We start from the raw sequence: 20,404 nt of genomic DNA, 5'->3' as shown, positions 1-20,404 counted from the left end.
GAGACATTCAGGATAATACCATCAAGATGATACATTCAAGATGATACCATCAGGATGAGACATTCAAGATGAGACATTCAAGATGAGACATTCAGGATAATACCATCAAGATGAGACATTCAAGATGATACTTTCAAGATGAGACATTTAAGGTGAGACATTCAGGATGATACCATCAAGATGAGACATTCAGGATGATACCATCAATATGAGACATTCAGGATGATACCATCAAGAAGTTACATTCAGGATGATACATTCAAGATGAGACATTCAAGAAGACATACAAGATGGCATGTACGCCGCTGACAGTAACATTTTTGCCACTGACAGTAACATTTTAATGGGCAACACAGAAAAACCAAGCCCCTTTTGATATCATTGAAGATCAAAATGATACAAGACAAACCTAGGTTCACAAGAAGAAAAAAAACTTTATTCATTTTCTTACTTACAAACATTTTCAAAAGTAACCTAAATAATGAAATTACTTCAACCTAAAATTGATTTGCTCATTGCAAATAATCCAACTGAAAATATATACCAAGCTCCGTTACATTTTCCTAAATAAGCAAAATATACAGGAGCAAAAACGAAGAAAAAGAATATCTCATGTATTTTTTCAATTTTTGTTGCTGCCGCCGTCCAGAAAGGAAGGAGGTCAAGGAGCAACAATGAGTTGTAAATACATGACAAACTTTCCTTGTATTATATGCACAAGAAAAAATACAAATAATAATTGCACATCATTCCCTTGTTATTGCATCAGTTGCATTTTAGTCTGTTTCAGTAGGTGTGTATACTCTGTCATATACGCCAGTGTAAATACAGTTTCAATACACTGTAACAACATGTGGATATTGAAGTTATTGAAAACACATTGGCATCACTATTTCAACAATTCAATATTCCTGCCTAGTCTGAATGCAATCGATGATGAGAAGCTGAACAGTTCTAAAAAGCGAGCCAAAAAAAACAGACATTTTAACTTGCTTAAATGACAAACATTCCATTGAATTACAAGCTATGACAAAGTTTTAAATTAAACGAATAACACAAACCCATAATGTCAAGGCTAGCACTACTACTTAAGTTTAACATCAAAATGTAAGAATTATTGCAGAATAATAATCAACTATGCATCGTTCAGTACATCAGTACAGCATTTGGTCCATTGACGTATCACGTTTATATGATGAAAGCGGTTGAAATTAGACCCAAAGTCAGGCTCAGCATATTGAAACCAAAACAGGGAGTTACATGAAACAAACCAGTCTTACAGAATGAAAATCCAGACCAGGATGGTTTTTACTGTACTTGAAACCAGTTAGACAGTGAATGAATGACCTGTGTTGAGAGGATAACATTCAACGGCTGTTCATATGCATCAATGCTGAATATGACCTCAGCCCAGGCTTGCAAACATGACATGTCACAACCGCCTATACTTTGAATAAGCTTGAGAATTGTTATGAAGGGAATTTTACATGTTTAATCCAAGCAAATATACCCCAAACCTACCCTGAAATCCAATACAGTACACACAAAAAAAAACCTAGCTTAAATATCATGATCAACCAAAACAGTCATTATGATGCACCAAGAAACAATAAATAGAATTGCAATGTTTTTTTAAATCATCACTTAAAACGAGCAACATGACTTTGTCATCTAATCGGTTGACATCATCGTAAAAGCATGATGACATTCAAAACCTAAAGCATTAAATAAACAATATTATAATAAAATAACATGATGGATGAACAATCGCGAATGTGGCGGCATGGGGGTAAACACGTCCGCCCAGGCCCCACGGGTTCCCCCATGAACCCCGGAACATTCCATGGCCCATAAACATTTGGCTCCATCCAAACACCTATGGCCACGTCCCAATAATATCAAACAGCTTCCTCTCCTGGTCTCCTTTCCTTCAAGAGTAGTACATTGAAGCCTCTTTTATCTGTCGTGGACATGGGAGTGAAGGAGACGACGAAAGGAAGCTAACTAAGAGAATTTGGACACAGCAATAGTCTTAAGTCCAACTAATTCCTCACCCACTAGAGGCAGTCCACAGTATAACGAGTTGAATTGTCTATTGCATGAGCGTAGCATAGCTGACTATGTGGTCACCCACAGTAGTCTTGGTTAAGAAATCGAGTAAACAATCATTTTAGTTTTCAGTCAGTTAGGATACAGTTTTTAGCCACTGATGACTCTTTTCTTGAGTAATTTCCTTTCATGCTTCTTAAATACTATAAATAGGGTTCCTGGAGGATGTGAGGGAGAGTTATTCATTTGGGGTGGTAGTAGGACTAGACGTGAATGGCAAAAAAAAAACTCATGAAAATAATTGCGGAAAAGGTTTGGAGCAGTGGAGGCTGGTGGGAGGAGTTATGGGAGGACAGACTCATTGTAATGGCTGGAATGGAATAAATGGAACAGTATCAAACACATCAAACATATGGAAACCACATGTTTGACTCAGTTCCATCAATTCCATTCCAGCCATTACAATGAGCCCATCCTCCAATAGCTCCTCCCACCAGCAATAACATAGCAACACCATAGGAACACTTACACCAAACTGGAATACTCAAATACATACAATACATTACTGAACACATGCAGTATAAGTCATAATGTAAAATACAAGAAATGGACATAGAAAGGAGGGCTCTAGGAGTGATACCATTGGCTCAAAGAGGTCATGTGATGCAGCAAAAAGTTATGGGTAGAGATCGGATTAGTAAGCAGATCATTTTAAGGATCCGAATAGGGGTAAAAATAGAACGATTAAATTGACCTAAAAAATACCTATTTTCAAAAGAGCATCATAAAGTAATCCTTGGGCTACATCCCACCATACTGTGCCGATAGCATCACCCAGCACCTAGAAAATGGAACAGTAGCATTTTTTTCCAATGTTTTTACACTTTTACATTTTTTTTGTACATTTTTTTTCAAACTGATATTGAAATCCTATTTTGTAACACTAGCAGAGAGAGTGATAGAGAGAGAATTCAGAATAACACAATTTGATCCTAATGAACGTTCAACATGCTTCAACACTTGTCTAAAGGTCTAAAATCAACGAAAACAAAGACATTACTTATTTTTTCAGTTTCTCTGAAAGCAACAGCTCTCTTATTAGAGAGCGATCATGGTAGTAAGCTGGAGGGTCAAGGGAGTTGTTATCAGAGCCAGATTCATTAGTCTAGAGGGCATCATCATCAGGAGTTAGGTAGGAACATCATGTCTTCAGTGGTCAGGAGATGGAGGGAGCGGAGCAGAGGGAGTGGAGGCCGGCCGGGCTGGGTCCTTAGGATGTCGTCATGGAGGATGGGTCATTCCACATGGCCGCCACGTCTCTGAACCTGCCACAGGGCATGATGGGAAAGGGAGTACATTATTGTTTCTGTCAAATTCTTTAGCTGAAGATCATGTAATAACAACAAACAGACAAACAGAGGATCCCTGGGACAACAGGTGAGCTATTGACCCCTTTGTCAATTGTAATGTGTGTGTGTCTGCCAGGACTCAGACCTTGCGTTGATGAGGTACTGGGCCAGGCTGATGTTGGCGGGGGTTCCTGTGATGGTGATCTGGCGCTCCGATGACCCTTCCATGGCGTTAGCAATTTTGATCTGCGCCCCAGACATCTGACGGATCTCGTTGATTTTGGTTCCCTGGCGCCCGATTATGCAGCCTATTAGCTGGGAAGAAGAGGCGGAGGGACTTAAAACAGGGGAATAGCAAAGTCTGAATGAAATGCAGATAAAGTCACACGCACCATGACACACTGACTCCTTTTTTCAATTGTTCTATTTTTACAAATAAATCCATGGTGGTGCATGCAAGCATTTGAAAACTGTTTGTTAAAATATCTTACCCATCCCTTACATGACAATAGATGACAAATGTCAAATGAAAAGCTCCATGGTCCCCATACTCACATCATTGGGAATGGTGAGTTCATGAGTACTGGCCTGGTTACTGGCATCCAGACCTGCTATATGGGAGAGAGAGAGACCGAGAGAGGGGACACGGCATAAAATAGAGTTTTGCACCGGGAGGGTGGCGTAGCTTTGGAGACCTATAGTCGGAACGCTGATTGGAGATGCTTCTGCAGAGGTCTTGAGAGAGGAGCCTGTGGCTTCTCCTTCTCTGTTGGAAAGGGGGTTGGTTCTCAAACCAGAGGAGATTTACCCGCCGACCCAGATAAAACTAACTCGGAAGGACCAAAATCTTCAAGGCGCTACAAAAGCAGATTAAGAAAATAAACCAAATATTTGAAAAACTACAAATAAAAGGTCAACAAGAGCAACCACCAGGTGGCCATGTCATCGGAAGCACAGCACAAAGAACGACAGGAAGAGAATGAACAGAGAAAGACAGATAGAGGAAGAGATAGAGAAAGAGGAGGAAGTGTGTGTGTGTGTCTCTACAGGTAAAAAAAGAGAAGGAGATTTGGTAGAGGGTGGTTCTCGTGTAGGTGGGTACGTACCGGGGAAGGCAGGGGTGGTCTGTCCAAGGGGGTTAAAGGGGGTTTGCTGCATAGCCAACTGGTGGAGCTTGGTCAACTGCTGAGGGGGGTAGGAGGGACAGCAGAGCTATGAGGGCATCGTTAAAACACACACACACACACAGGTCAGGTCTGTCACCAAGAAACCGTACAAGAAGAAAGACAGGATTCAGGAGAAGCAGTGACACAGATAGGAGGAGAGAGAGAGAAAGGAAACTCATAGAAGACTTGGCCCGAGTCGGTGAAGAAAGAATGTCTCTGTGTGTTTGGATGGTGCCATGTGAAATTTAGTTCATGGATGTCTGTGTCTGAAACACTTGGACCCAACATGGAGTCATGAAACATACCATGTCCGTTTGACTACGTTGTGGTATTCCTTGAAATTGACCTCCTCCTCTCTGAAGAAATACTGCACTTAACTTTCACATTCCTCACTTGAGCAACCGGTATCCTTATTATTCTGGGTGATAAGGAAATAATTGTTTTCTTTCTGTGTCCCTCTGCTCGTTTTCCTACAGGCCAAGTCCTATGAAGTTTGGCTCCAAACGAAGGACAGAGGTTGTGAGTAATTTCAGATTTGAAAGAGACAGAAATTACTTTTCAGAATTGGTGGTATTAATATTATGGGTTAATATTAATAGGATTGGACACGAGAGTAGAGTGTAGAGAGAAGACTGTCTCATGGAATTAGAACTCACGTCAGGGTGAGGGATGGCGTATTGTCCCTGAATGGTGTAAGCCTGGAAAGAGAGGAGGGAGATACATACAACGCTATTAGAATCTGCTGATGGAAGTGGCTAAATCAGCGTTTCCCAAACTCGGTCCTCGGACCCCAAGGAATGCACATTTTGTTTTTTGCCCGAACACTACACAGCTGATTCAAATTTCAAAGCTGGATGATTAGTTGATTATTTGAATCAGCTGTGTTGTGCTAGTGCAAAAACCAAAGCGTGCACCCCTTGGGGTCCTGGGGCCCGAGTTTGGGAAAGTCCATGTACTTCCACTATACCTCCACTAGGGGCGGTAGTGGTCTACATTCGTGACCCCACATCTATCAGTCATATTCACTGATTCTAGTCACTTGATAACTCTTTCAGTATTCTCTTAGCAGGGTTGGGCCAATTCCATTTCAAATCCAGTCAATGCAGAAAGTAAAGCAAATTCCAATTCCACATTTCCTCATTGAAAAACATTTAAGAGAATTTGAATTAGAATTTCACTGTACTTCCTGAATTGACTAGAATTTAAATGGAATATACCCCAACCCTGTCTTAGTACTATCTTTTATGGAAATCAAGTTAAATTCATGTCAAAATTAAACATACAATGCTAGCAAAAAAAAAGAGATCTATGAGCAACCTTGAAAAACAATTCAGATATCATATCCCTTGTACTGAGGTGAATACGGAACATAACTGTCTACTTCAGTCTCTGACCACTTTATGTGGTTCCATTTTTGCAAGTCACCATTTGTGAAACTTGAGATAATGTCATAATGTCATATTACAGGCAATTATTCATAAGGAAATGTGATATAGTATCTGTTGGAAGGAGTTGGATAAACAATGGGAGCTTGCACACGAATACTTTGCTGATGTACTAAACATGTTACTGATCATTTCTTGGGTAGTAGGGCAATTTTATTTTTAATTTTTTAGGAAAATAATGTGGTAGGCATAGAACTAATTTTACAATTTTATTTACAATAATAACTGCTCTCTTTAATCATATTGCAAGCTCCTCCATTGTCCTCTAGACTCCCTCTCTAGTTCTTCACCCCTCACATCAATCAGGTTCAGGTTAACTGCACTGGCTGAGAATAGCCAGGTGGGAGTGGCTACCGTGAGGGCTGGGGAGAGATGTGATTGGAGGAAGGAGTCGAGGACCCACTGTCAGGGGAATGTGATTGGACCTAATTGATGTGTGCTCATCGGGGTTCACAGTGTGATAATGGGGTCAGCATTGGGCTGAATTCCATTTCAACACCAGCCAGCATAGCAACTCCATCCAACATATTTTTGGATCATGTTTAGGATCAAGTCCTGAGTCAACTGGCACTGAAATGGCAGCTAGCCCAGTTCTGATGGTGGTAGTGGTGATGATGATGGTGGTGATGATATCATGCCAGCAGAGGCAGTGGCAGTGGTGAGGAGGTGAGTGATAAAACCTGGAAGTGACACTAACAGGCAGTGGCTGGTGCTGCAGTAAGAGGCTGAGGTTGGCAGTGGAGGCCCCCAGCGGGTCGGCTCTTACCTGGCCACCTGAAAAAATGACGGGGGTGGAGGCAGGCTTGGGGCGGTAGGGGATAGTGGCACCTTTCGGTGGGGACTGAGGAGAGGGAGGAGAGGGGAAGAGGGGTAGAGAGAGTGTTAGAGCAGTGGGATGAGGGATACAGTAAAGAGAGAGATAGAGGAGACAGAGAGAGAGAGAGAGAGAGAAAGACAGAGAGAGACAGAGAGAGATCGATAGACAGAGAGAGCATGAGAGAAAGAGAAACAGAGAGAGACAGATACAGAGAGCACGAGAGCACGAGAGAAAGAGAGACAGAGAGACAGACAGAGAGACAGAGAGAGCGAGAGTGCGGGAGAGAGACAGAGAGAGAGAGGAAGAAGAGAAGACAGGAAGAGGTTTTGTAGACTGAGGGACAGTGCCTTGGGAGAAGACAGTCTGTGACACTCACTACATCACACTATTGTTCTTTACTGTGGATGCATGCAGTGACATGAAATAGGTGTTGTGTCTAAGAGCACACTGACAACTGGAATCACATGATTTTACCTCATAGGTCAGCTATATCATTGCAACCTGGGAAGCCATCATCTACAACATTGTTATAATCATTTTGTCCCATGGTCTATACTGACCAAGATCCTAATTCCTTCCTTAGATGTTTGAGATTGTAAAAAAAATTGTACATCCACGTTGTACATTCTAGCTGATTCCTAAGGTCTGTGTGAATGTATTTTCCTGTGTATTCCCGGGAGGACTGAATCAGACCCTCCTCCTTCATCCCTCCATACTCTACCTCTAGCATGACAACACAGATCTGCTTGACACACTGGATAATGGCTTCCGGGGCTCCTGAGATGGTGACTGCTCGTTCAGTGGAGTTGGGCAGCATGTCCCCTGCGACCTGTACCTGAGCACCTGTGGACTGAAGTGGGAAGACTGTTATTGAGCATGTGTACTGTGTAAGGTGCAATGAAAAATAGCTGGTCCTCAAGCCAGAAAGGAACGATTCCTAAACAAACGACTAATAAAAATGTAATGGCTAAATGTGCATTTTTTTGCCAATTAATCATTAACTAACTAATAAATTGTCAAGTAAATTCAATCAATCATTATCACTAATTATGCCCTTCCTTACCTCTCTCATTTCTTTGATTTTGGAGCCTCCTTTCCCTATGAGGGAGCCACATTGGCTGGCTGGGACAACCAGGCGCAGGGTGACAGGAGGCTTGCTGGTGGCTGGACTGTTGCTCATAGAGTTGATTATATCCTGGGAAGAAACCATAAAGATCATATTAGTATAATAGTATTGTATTAAAATACCTGGTGTAACAGAATTTTAAAACTGCCACAAAATTGTAAAACAGCCGTTGTAAAATGAAGCACGACCAAGAGGAGATTGAGGGAAATATGTACGCTAGATACCTCTTCAAACTTGTATGCGATCATGGCGAAGGCCTTGAAGATGGCATCTGTGGGTCCGGTGATGGTAACTATCCGCTCTGGGCAGTTTCCCTCAGAGATGTTGATGCGTGCACCGCTCTGTGGGTCAAACAGTAGACACAGTCAGATAAATAAAATAGATCATGAAGTACTAAATGGAATACTATCCATTTAATATGCATTCTTCAACTGGGTAAGGTGCATTATGGGATACATACTGCACTTACCTCTTCACGCATCTTCTTCACTGTCTCTCCTTTCTGAAAAGACAGACAGTAGACAGACAAGAAACAGACAGCAGACAGACAACAGTTAAAACATCGGAGAGTTGTCACATTAAAAAAATGTACTCGTCTTGAAACAGTTTTGTAATATTCATACGATTGTGATGTGTTTATGAACATGATAGTTACCTTTCCAATGATGCTTCCAACCTCCTGTAAAGAAACAGAGGTTCAACAACAGTTAGCATCAACGTCCAACTCAATACATGACAGAGACTATCCCAAAAACCTTGAAAAGCGACCTCTCCTCGTCTCCCTCACAACCACTGATCTAAAAACACTTGATAGACAGTAGCCTGTCCAGCGCATTCAGCCAACGGTGGTCGTGAAGGAAAGGAGATAAGGAAATAAGGAAAGTAAGCCATATGAGAGTATTGGAACCCAGGCGGTGTGTACTGTACCTTGCCGTGCATCAGAAGCCTGATGGTGAGTGTGACGTTGAGGCCTCCTTCGCCTGGCTGCTGCACCTTGGGTGGTTCCATGTTGGGATTGGATGTGAAGGAAGGGGTGTGGTCACGTAGAAGAGGAGTCCCAGGGCCAATGAGAGTGTTATGGAACAGCCAGCCAACCAGTCACCTGCAAGACAAGAAGGATGAGACACGACCACTCAATATTAGGCCCACTGGAAACAGAGTTACCAAACTTCCACTGGTTAACATTGATGGATATCATCTTTGAATGAACCTGCTCATGAATACCATTCGAGTTCTGTTCAGACAGGAAGAGTTTTATAGACTGTGAGTGGCAGACAGTGCTTTAACTCTGGAGGACAATCATTAACTCTGGGATCTTAATTTGACCTATAGTGTCACAGCAAAAGAATCCTGCAGCAACAGGATTTGAATGTTTACTCCATAATGTTGCTTGATCAGTGGTTAGGCTATTAGCTGGCCAAAAGTAGCCTATATGAAAAGTGCAATACTGTTAATATAACTGTGTTAGTGTTGGTTTTCAGTGAATTCATGTAAATTACGAAACTGAGCAACAAAAGGGTGATCAAATTAAGATCCTACACCTGTACATCATAAAAGTATAGGGACAGGGAAGGCCATAATCCCTGAACCCAGAACTAAATGAGCTAAGGCTGTCATAAGAGACTAGGAAGGCCATAACAGTGTTGTATGGTTGGTTAGTTGTAGCTCCATTTCATGTTGTTTGGTTGGTTAGTTGTAGCTCCATTTCATGTTGTTTGGTTGGTTAGTTGTAGCTCCATTTCATGTTGTTTGGTTGGTTAGTTGTAGCTATATTTCATGTTGTTTGGTTGGTTAGTTGTAGCTCCATTTCATGTTGTTTGGTTGGTTAGTTGTAGCTATATTTCATGTTGTTTGGTTGGTTAGTTGTAGCTATATTTCATGTTGTTTGGTTGGTTAGTTGTAGCTATATTTCATGTTGTTTGGTTGGTTAGTTGTAGCTATATTTCATGTTGTTTGGTTGGTTAGTTGTAGCTATATTTCATGTTGTTTGACCTTTTTTTATTTATATCCATACAAAGGATACTGATTCATGATTTCGACTGGCTGAGAAAAGATTTCCCGTTCTAGATCTATGGATATAGAATGGGAAGTTGTTCATTCTAAATGTTCCGTTGCCAGTTCTTATCCATTGCTTGCTAGCCAACTACGGCTAACCCAGTCAAGTCAAACCATGCAGCTAGAATAACAGCAATGTTTCTGCATTCAATTTCTTTGTATGTATCCATAAAAACGATGTTGATTTCGACTGGCTGAGAAAAGATGTCTGTCCTGACACGTTAATTCTTAATAGGACAGTGGAGATCGAATTTCAATATTGAAACAATGTTGCAAATGTCAAGAGACAGACAGTGATGTTTGGACAAACTCCTGTTGTTATAAAACCCAAATGTTAAGCTAGAAACATGGGGGAAAAATGTCAAGATGCTTTTTACAGTGGAAACCAAGTTAATGAATTGGCTGGCTGGGCTGATGAGACACTAGATGCGTAGAGATTTCTCAGATGGAACAGAAAACAAGATGTCCATTTTTATGTCATAGGCTTACCAGTGCTAAACTGTTTTTTTGTGTGTATGATTTAGAACACATCTCAACCAATCACAATGCTTGTTTTGACCAACCCGTTGTAGAAAGAAAGAAGGAAAGAGCGAGAACCAGAGGTTGTATGAGAGGCTAAACGGAGAGAGTGGGAGGCCACGGGAGGTCTCTGAGATAAGGGAGGAAAGGGTTCTGCAACCAGCTGTCTCTCTCCAATCTCCCAGAGGTCAGATTACATAAAAAGCCTTAATCCGGGTTTAAGAGCCAGGCCAGTGGTGCAGGTCTGCCACAGGGCCTGGGCAGGGACAGAAATAAACCCACTAAAACCAAGTGCAAGGGAGGGGGGGGGGGTGCACATGGGGAGTGGTAGGCTGGCTGGGACCGTAGCACAATGGACTGCTGGAGCCAGGGGTTACCGGGGTTATTTGGGGTATTTTGGTGATGGAACTAGATGAGAGGATGTAACCACTCTCTGTGGTATTGTAATAAAAATACTGGTGTATATGGAGCTACCACTTCTGGTCTTTGTGAAGGCATACATGGTGATGGAACTAGATGAGAGGATGTAACCACTCTCTGTGGTATTGTAATAAAAATACTGGTGTATATGGAGCTACCACTTCTGGTCTTTGTGAAGGCATACATGGTGATGGAACTAGATGAGAGGATGTAACCACTCTCTGTGGTATTGTAATAAAAATACTGGTTTATATGGAGCTACCACTTCTGGTCTTTGTGAAGGCATACATGGTGATGGAACTAGATGAGAGGATGTAACCACTCTCTGTGGTATTGTAATAAAAATACTGGTGTATATGGAGCTACCACTTCTGGTCTTTGTGAAGGCATACATGGTGATGGAACTAGATGAGAGGATGTAACCACTCTCTGTGGTATTGTAATAAAAATACTGGTTTATATGGAGCTACCACTTCTGGTCTTTGTGAAGGCATACATGGTGATGGAACTAGATGAGAGGATGTAACCACTCTCTGTGGTATTGTAATAAAAATACTGGTGTATATGTAGCTACCACTTCTGGTCTTTGTGAAGGCATACATGGTGATGGAACTAGATGAGAGGATGTAACCACTCTCTGTGGTATTGTAATAAAAATACTGGTGTATATGGAGCTACCACTTCTGGTCTTTGTGAAGGCATACATGGTGATGGAAATGCCTTGGAATTGGGTTGAGTATTTGAAGAATTCTTCAAAAGGCGGCATGCAGAAAACAAATCATATACTCCAATCGGGTCCACACCTCCTGAGAGCCATCATGTGTGGCTGAAATGAGAATGTATTTTCTCTCGTGTGCCTGGTGGTTTGTTTGAACAGCTCTCCTACCATCCACCACCTTCTCCCTCATCCACTGCAGCACAATAGAATTAGGTCACAGACTCATGATTCATCCATGCCCCATCCATGCCTTCCAGTCAACTTGCTTTTTATTTCAACAGATAGGCACCATTCTCAGACGGAACTCTATTTGAGACAGCGGCAGCATAAAAAAAAAGACATTTAAAATCCAAAATCCTGTTTTATCTTCAAATGTGCCTATTGTGTCCCTTGGTTGAATGATATTTAATTTAATCCCAAACCGTTCACATTTGAATCTGAGCGCAATCAGTTATGTATTAGAATCTATTAGTAGGGTATGCAATTCAGGACACAATACCACTGTATTCAAGAGTGAGGCAACAGAGTGAAGGTTAATAAATGCGTCCGACCGAACACTACATTATCAAAACCAATTGTCTGCATTCGACCAATAGTGTTTTCAAGTATACTTTCAGTGCTCTGGACAATGTATGTGTTGACCATTCTCAATCCTCTCTGTTAACAGAGTTATTACATCAACAAGTTGGAAATAAAGAAAAAGGGAGATAGAGAGAGAAAGAGGTAGAGAGAGAGAAAGAGAGAGGTAGAGAGAGTGATAGAGAAAGAGAGAGAAAGAGGTAGAGAGAGAGAGATAGAGATAGAAAGAGGTAGAGAGAGAGATAGAAAGAGGTAGAGAGAGAAAGTGGTAGAGAGAGAGAGAGAGAAAGTGGTATAGAGAGAGAGGGGGGAGAGAGAGAGAGCGATAGAGATAGAAAGAGGTATAGAGAGAGAGAAAGAGGTAGAGAGAGAAAGTGGTAGAGAGAGAGAGAGAGAAAGTGGTATAGAGAGAGAGGGGGGAGAGAGAGAGAGCGATAGAGATAGAAAGAGGTATAGAGAGATAGAAAGAGGTAGAGAGAGAAAGTGGTAGAGAGAGAGAGCAGTATTTCTCGTGACATCTGATGTAGTTAGTAAGTGGGTCAGAGAGAGCTATGTTGAGCTGCAGAGCTGCTGGCCTCCTCCTCTATGGTGCTCTGCTATTGAATTAATCACGCTTTACGCTCGGGTGGACAACACCGCGCACAAAATGGCTCTTCCTTTTCTTTCATCTCTCCCTTCGTCTGCTGCCCTACCTGCCCTCAGCCCAGTGCAGAAAAGACAGCAGGCTGCAGCATCACTCCTGGAGAAGAAGCTTTACATCTGCCTGTCTTTCTTTTCATTCCTTGGCTCTTTAATGTAGAGCTAACAATGGAGGATGCCTCCTCTTATGTAGAACCACTGGACTGTGAGTGACCGGAGAACACTTGACTAAATATGAAAAGATAGCTGTCTTCAGTATCTGAAGAGGGTGGGCAGGAGAGAGCTCTGAGTGAGTATAGTCACGGCCCCCTCCACTGAGACAGGTGAGATTTAAATAGAAGTGACGCCATCACTGATCACCTGAAATGATTCTGTCAGCAGTGAGGAAGGAAAGAAAGAAAAAAAGGAGAGAAAGATATTTGGGAGAATTGGGTGACATCACCCGGGAATGACAGACAGAGGCCGTCCAGATGCCTTGATTAGTGCTGGGCAAAAGAAAGGAACGCACTGACTGGAAGTGGATCAGCACTGCAGTCTTATCATGCACTGTAGAAATGAGCCAGCAATTTTCTCTGCAGTGTTGCCTCACCTTATCCGGCCTCACCTCTGCCCTTCCCAGCTTCCGGTCAGCTGTGTGTGAGTTGGTGCATGTGCATGTGTGTACAGTATGCTTGCTCAAGCTTTGACCAAAGAGAACATGCAATCAGCATCTTTAAGATTTCCTTATTAGAGATTGGAGATTGTGTTGGAAAATGTGTTTTGTTTGAAAATCTCCACAAAGTCAGAGACTGATTATATGAAACATCAAGCCAAAGGCTCTTACAGCGCACGTGAGAAAAAGACTGAGATCTGGAGGAATGGGAAAATGGAGGACAGAACTTGCGGTATAATCTAGGCCAAAGCCCCGTCATCTGTTCCATTTTAATCCACCGAGCTAGAGATATGTCGTTCTGATTTTGATATAAACCCTCCATAAGCATACACTTGTAAGCCAAAGCAGTAGAGAGAGGGAGACCACTAAACTGAGGGTGACTCAAGACGTTGGCTCTTCACAAGCAGTGCACCCCACATTCATATACTCTGTATGTTTGCCTGCTCTGACTCTAATTGACCCCGATTCTACAAATGACCTTTGAGCTCAATCATAGTGTAATTAATAGAGCATGCGTTAACACACAAGCAAACTAGAAAAGGGAAGACATATGTTACGCATGGCACACAAATCGTAGCTGCATTCTCTTTGGTTGGCCACGTTTGCTGGCAAAGATAAGAGATGAGTGACGCAGCATTGTAATCTGTTATGAGGAGCTAAGAGAAATGTCAGCCAGGGGATCCAGTCCATTCTACATTCTGAACGCACTAAACAGACTTTTCATTAGGAAAATAGCTGCAGTGAACTACTCACTAAAAGCAAGTCAGCACCCTCAAATAGCACCGATATGCCAATTCAATCACCTCTCACCTCTAACCTTTTAGACGGCCTATGTTGAGTCTTAAGGATGTCCTATGTAGCCTCAATACCATGACGACGTCACAGAAGGAAACCCCATGTGAAGAACTCCATCTACTTTCATGACTCAGGCAGAACCGTCTCCTGCATGACTGAGCCTGTCACTAAAATCGTCATTCTACTTCTAATAGATTGGAATGCTGGATTCAAAATGCCCTGCTGTCAGTAAGTAAGGGCCACAGTGGACAGCAGAGAAATACATGTTGATATTAGATATTCAAGTTGAACTTGTGTTGCTGTTGGAAAATAAAATAACCAAATATACTTGTTGTTGTACCAAAGTGGCCAGAGACAGAATTGCACCCACCCAAGTTGTCAGACCTTCCTTTGAAAAATAAACTCCTGCATGGGGGGACAATGAATATAGAATAGAATAGAATAGAATGTGTTGTAGATGCAGGACACTGAGATGTGAGCAGCAGCTCTGGTCTCATCTGACGCTAACTAGGCTTTTGTTGCCGTGTGATTGGGGGGGAGAAGGGGGAGGTGGGGAGTGGGCGTCCTCTCCTCTACCCGGCTGTGACAGAACACTCTAGAGCTGTCACTCTAGATCAGCCGCCCCCTCGCTGAGACCTCAGCCTACATCACAGTCAAAAAGGGGGCGACCACTCACTCCCTCTCACTGTGTAGTGCCCTCACCAGGCCAGGCGACACTGGAGAGAAGAGAGGGATGGGGCATGGGTGGCCCCAAAAACACTTGTCACTGTCCCCTAATTAGAATCCAATCACAAAATGGGGTTGTAAAATGTGCCATTGCCTACAACGGGATAGAGAATGTAGACCCCGTTTTGCGTTGTAGCATACCATGTTGTACTGTGGCTGTGGTGGTAAAAGAAGAGCGTGCGGTCGGCCATCTTAGATTCCCCACAAATGTACATGAGATCACAGCTTGTCACTAAGTCAAGGCTCCGCTGAATGAGCATGCATGGATTTACAGATCACAGTCAGGTTAAATGGGTCGAGTGTAAACACATATCTTTATTTATCATTTTGAAATTCTATAATATAATTTTTGATCGTAGTATTTTTACTTCCTTGACAGATTACAGTGATATTTCGTTTTCTAAATTCCAATACAAATATTAATTTGATCATTTAAACAACAAAATATTGTGCCAGCCTTCGGTATTGTTATTTGAGATGTTGATTATGCAATATTTTAACAATTATGTGATCTTTTTAAACCTGTCCTAACCATTACGGAGGAAACGTACATTCCAACGATTTGGTGCTTCCTTAGTTCTATCCCACGGTTCACATGAATTAGTGATAATGCCAAATGACACGTTGACTGTTCCTACAGACCAGGAACACCATCAAGAGAGCTAATTTGATAGTGAGGATGATTGGGATAATGGTTGTGAGGTCTAGATACATCCATCTCATGGGCTATCAGGTTCTGTTACCATTCAGTGTGGACAAGGTCAGCGGAACCTATCGCAATAGAACGACGCCACTTCTGATCTGCAAAACATCACAATGTCATTAGAACCCACCTTAAAGGAACAATTAACCGATAATTCCATTAAACAATTAGCCCCAATTTATACGATCACAAGGTTGAGTCAATCGCAGGGAACATGGAGGGACCACAAAGAGAGGGGTCCAACCAACCAACAAGCTAACCGGCGATTCTCAAGGGAATACAGAAATACTTTCACAGCACACACATGGGGTCGCAACACCCTTTGTATTTGCCTAATGAAGGACACACTAAGAGCAACGGCTAAAACAATGGAGTCAGATCCATGTCCACTGTATTACAAAACAATGGAGTCAGATCCATGTCCACTGTATTACAAAACAACGGGGTTTCAAATAACGATGGGATTGAGATAATAAACTCGCAACATGTCAACGGCTGTTGTTCCCGCGCCACTTAACGATAACTCTACAGACATTCATTAATTATTGAAGACATTTCCCAACTCAACATTGGCCAATATCTCCTGCTGCCAGTTTAAAGCCAGGAGACTACCCATGAAGCCTTTTTTACATATGGTTTAACACTAGCCTACTGTACGTACATATGATACAGTCAATTGCACTATTTTACATTTCCACCATATGTGTTTATAAAAATAAATACATATTTGAATAGTAACAATATGACCATTGGACTCATCAGAGGCCTTCCTCAAACCTGATCTAGAAGCTGAAAAATAGGCATTACCTTCGTGCAGCGTAAAACAGATGGCGACCACTTTCGACGTTTCGCAAAAGATAAAAAAAACACAGAATGAAAAGGATTTTTTCCCTCTCCCCTTTGCTATGCCCAGTCTGAATCGGGATATCTGATTGGTTGGAAAGGCCAAATCACATGGGCGAGACAGAGAACCCGTGACGTGACCCCTCTCTAAATAAAATGACGAAATGAAACAGCCTTGCATCCTAGTCGAACAATTTGTGGCAGTGTGATACCCTGACTACACTGACGATGTTGTGGTCTACTGTAAATAGGCTGTATGATGAGGCGGGATGGGGTCACCATCCCCCCTCCCCGACCCCCAAACGGAACAAAGGGGGTGCCTAGTGAGGCACACTGGCATTGGGGCATGTCTACGGAGGCGGGGTGTCAAAGTCTGCAGAGCCACCCCCAGGCACTCGCCTGTCCTGTAGGTCAATTGTTCACCCACCAACCCACCAACTCACAAACCCACCAACCCACCAACCCACCAATCCACCAACTCACCAACCCAACAACCCACCAATCCACCAACTCACCAACCCACCAATCCACCAACTCACCAACTCACAAACCCACCAACTCACCAACCCACCAATCCACCAACTCACCAACCCACCAACTCACCAACTCACCAACCCACCAACCCACCAATCCACCAACTCACCAACTCACCAACCCACCGATCCACCGCCTTCTTCTCTTGCTGATCATGAACACAACACCCAAAGTATTTTCAGATACAACAACCGCCAAGGAACACCAGCACAAACCCACAGACCCCCAACGTCTGTGACAAGGGACTACCAGGGTTAGTGGTTGGTTTGTGGGTTGGGGTGGTGGTCTGTGTGCCCTGGAGGATGAGGCTGGTAGAGAGATGGCGATACAGAGGTCAAAGCCCAAACCCCACATCACATGTCTGTCGTAACATCCAGCCGCCCTCGAACCAACCTGGCTCCTCCCGGCTGGCTTTTAATCTGCGTGTGTGTGTGAGTGTTTGTGGAATTACAGGGAGCTTTAGAGGCATCCCGTCCAGATTATCCAATCCAGCTAAAATCCAACCCTGTGTCAGATGGACAGTTGTGCAGGGACCCCAGCAGCACAGACAGAATGTAGGGTTTAGGGGGTGGAGGGTTTGAGGGGGGCGATGTGGGTGACGGGGGTAAAGGCATTGGATTAGGGGCAACACAAACAATGAGGAGCGTGTCCCACCTAAATTTCAATTGTTCAGAGGGAAGCAAGAAGCATATCTCGGTTTAAATATGTCCTCTTAAACACTCAACATCTATCTATCTATCCCCAAAAAAACACCCGCCCTACCGCCCCGCCTGTCGATTGGCCCATGGGAGAATACCACAAATAGAGCATTAAATTTGCTCCACATTGAATCACAAGAAGCTGAGAGAGGCACAGTGTCACAGGGAATCTGCTTTATATTCAAATAACGCTGCTGGCTCTCCTTCAAAACCAAGAGGACATGGTGGAAGCCCCACAGACACAGACTTGAACTTTACCATTTTTCCTCAAGTCATTAAGGCCTTGTCCCCATAGTTTAGACAGCGTCCTCTCCTCGTCTCCTTCCTTTAGGGCCCACTGGTCTGAAAGGACTTGATAGGTGAAAGTGATATTGTGGAACTGGGAAACCTGTCCCAGTCGTTGCACCTATCAGTGCTCATGAAAGAAAGGAAATAAGGAAGGAAATACATTTGAGAGTATTGGGACATGACCAATGTATTCCTCCATATCCCAAGGCAGTCACAGTGCATGTTTTACTATAAACATATACAAACCCCTATAGCATCCACACATACTAGTTATGGGCTTGAGATGGCAGGGATATTTACATCTCAAGTCCATGCAAAAGGTCCAGAGTGAGTCTTATAGAAGGCCTCTTTACCTAGTAGTATTCATATGGTCAGGCAGTATACAGTATCTTACCGGTTCAGATGAAGGGAAAGTTCCAGAGGAGGAGATGGAGGTTCAGTTTGGGACCAGACAAACATGGAGGACAACGGACACTCTGAGGTATGCGCTGGCTGGCCTGCTTCTATATGTAAACTTTCCCTCATAGCCTCCAGCAAGGTGACCAGCCCAGCCCAGCCCAACCCAGACTAGCCCTCGGTGGGAGAAGCACCCTCCCCATAGCCACCCCAGTCCCCTGTCAGGAACAGGCAGGCCTGATGGAGGCAGAAGGGCGTGAAGGAGAGAGGGAGCGAGGGAGAGAGGGATCAGGAGGAACAGTCGATCCCGCCAGTGATTGTTGACGTGGTGACTGAAGGAGGCGGGGCTGAGGTACCAAATAATGAGTGTTGTGTGAGTGTGTGTGTGTGTGTGTGTGTGTGTGTGTGTGTGGGGGGGGGGGGGGGGGGGGGTGTCACAAAGGGACTTTTTGGGATTATCTAAGCACTTCCCCTGACCCAATGAACATTTTATACCAATACTCAATACTTTTTATACAACCAACTGACGTATCCTGGGCTGCAGGATCATTAAAAACGTCATTATTGATTGCGGAGAATCCACAAGCCACATGCCCCTGGTCCCATGCATTGTCTACAGTACCTAACAAACAGACACTGAATAAGATTTGTCTTACAACACACTTTACAGCCAGGCAGAATGGTGCTTTAACAAGTTTAACAAGGTAAAGTTATCCATATGGATTTCGCCTATTGGATAGGATTAAATGCATAGACATAGAATGAATAGGACAGACGTATCACTGACTTGAATGGGGACTCCCGCTCTACTCATTCTATTTCTAGGCATTTTATATTTCTGGGCATCGCTTTTGAAAAACTGGGCCCTGATGTCCGGTATTGATCATAGAATAGAGTCGTGTAATCTTTGACCATCTTTTCAGCCCAATGATCAGCATTATACACCCGTGGGGATAAGAGTGCACGGCACTTCTTTCTGTCTCAGGCAAAACAACAGACCTCCTCTGCCGGGCAGCTTCCTCTCCCCTCCCCTTCTAAAAGCCTCCCCTTCCCCTCTGTGCCCCCACAGCCCCATAATCCACACCAACAATCCCAGCCCCTAATGGAAAATATGGCCTGACCCTCTCCACTGATGTGGTCAATGCAGCCAGTAATGGGTCCACATTGCCTTGCAGCTAAAACCAATAATGAATGGGGTGAAATGGAACTTTAACCGTGTTGGTCTGTCTCTTGTGTCACGTGTCGTATGTGGTCTTCCTTTAGTAATGCCAGCGTCCATATATACAGAGGAATAGTCCTTTCAACTTCTAATCAAATGCAACATTCACTGACGCTATTCACCTCCTCAACAGATTGGTGTTTTTGAGACATAATTTCTCAATGCGCAATTTGTAGATTTGTCAGTGTTCTATAAGACATTATAAACCGGGTGGTTCAAACCCTGAATGCTGATTGGCTGACAGCCGTGGTATATCAGACCGTATACCACTGGTATGATAAAACATTTATTTTTAATGCTCTAATTACGTTGGTAACCAGTTTATAATAGCAATAAGGCGCCTCAGGGGTTTGTGGTAAATGGCCAATATACCACGGCTAAGGGCTGTATCCAGGCACTCCGCACTGCGTTGTGCATAAGACCAACCCTTAGACGTGATATATTGACTATATACCACACACCCCTTGGGGTGTGTGGTAACATATCCTATGCAATACAAGTTACACTAATCCAATCAAATGACCACATTAATGGAAAATCCATCCATGGTTAGAATTAGTGATGATATCAGACATGTGGGTTAAACGGTTTAGTGCTATGTGATGACATCAGACATGTAGGTCAGGACAGAGACTATAACCAGCCAGAGTACAGCACCACCATGAATA

The 20,404-nt window shown here is 43.2% G+C and overlaps 1 protein-coding gene across 50 annotated transcripts in view; it reads right to left on the bottom strand.

Annotated features, from left to right (window-relative positions):
* Window positions 1-414: 414 nt before the first annotated feature.
* The window catches only part of LOC110528838 (poly(rC)-binding protein 3), a 33,383-nt gene continuing 13,393 nt past the window's right edge, over window positions 415-20,404 (bottom strand). Inside the window, exons 1-13 of one of the 50 annotated variants that reach the window (XM_090240095.1) lie at window positions 18,092-18,239; window positions 8,880-9,054; window positions 8,608-8,631; window positions 8,422-8,454; window positions 8,177-8,293; window positions 7,890-8,021; window positions 7,548-7,676; window positions 6,707-6,850; window positions 5,221-5,262; window positions 4,505-4,583; window positions 3,954-4,009; window positions 3,544-3,713; window positions 415-3,374 (exon numbers count right to left, since the gene is read on the bottom strand). In XM_090240095.1, the coding sequence (XP_090096221.1) occupies window positions 3,320-3,374; window positions 3,544-3,713; window positions 3,954-4,009; window positions 4,505-4,583; window positions 5,221-5,262; window positions 6,707-6,850; window positions 7,548-7,676; window positions 7,890-8,021; window positions 8,177-8,293; window positions 8,422-8,454; window positions 8,608-8,631; window positions 8,880-8,960 (1,062 nt within the window). In that variant the 5' untranslated portion in view covers window positions 8,961-9,054; window positions 18,092-18,239 and the 3' untranslated portion in view covers window positions 415-3,319. Of the gene's footprint in view, window positions 3,375-3,543; window positions 3,714-3,953; window positions 4,010-4,504; window positions 4,611-5,220; window positions 5,263-6,706; window positions 6,851-7,547; window positions 7,677-7,889; window positions 8,022-8,176; window positions 8,294-8,412; window positions 8,455-8,607; window positions 8,632-8,879; window positions 9,055-16,565; window positions 16,832-18,091; window positions 18,240-20,404 lie in introns of those variants that run through there. The other 49 variants (XM_036982596.2, XM_036982591.2, XM_036982586.2 and 46 more) reach the window with 49 other exon arrangements.

Source organism: Oncorhynchus mykiss, chromosome 7 (genome assembly GCF_057628025.1).
Source record: "Oncorhynchus mykiss isolate SJ-2025 chromosome 7, ASM5762802v1, whole genome shotgun sequence".
Taxonomy (NCBI): Eukaryota; Metazoa; Chordata; class Actinopteri; order Salmoniformes; family Salmonidae; genus Oncorhynchus; species Oncorhynchus mykiss.
This window is presented reverse-complemented; position numbering and strand designations above follow the sequence as displayed.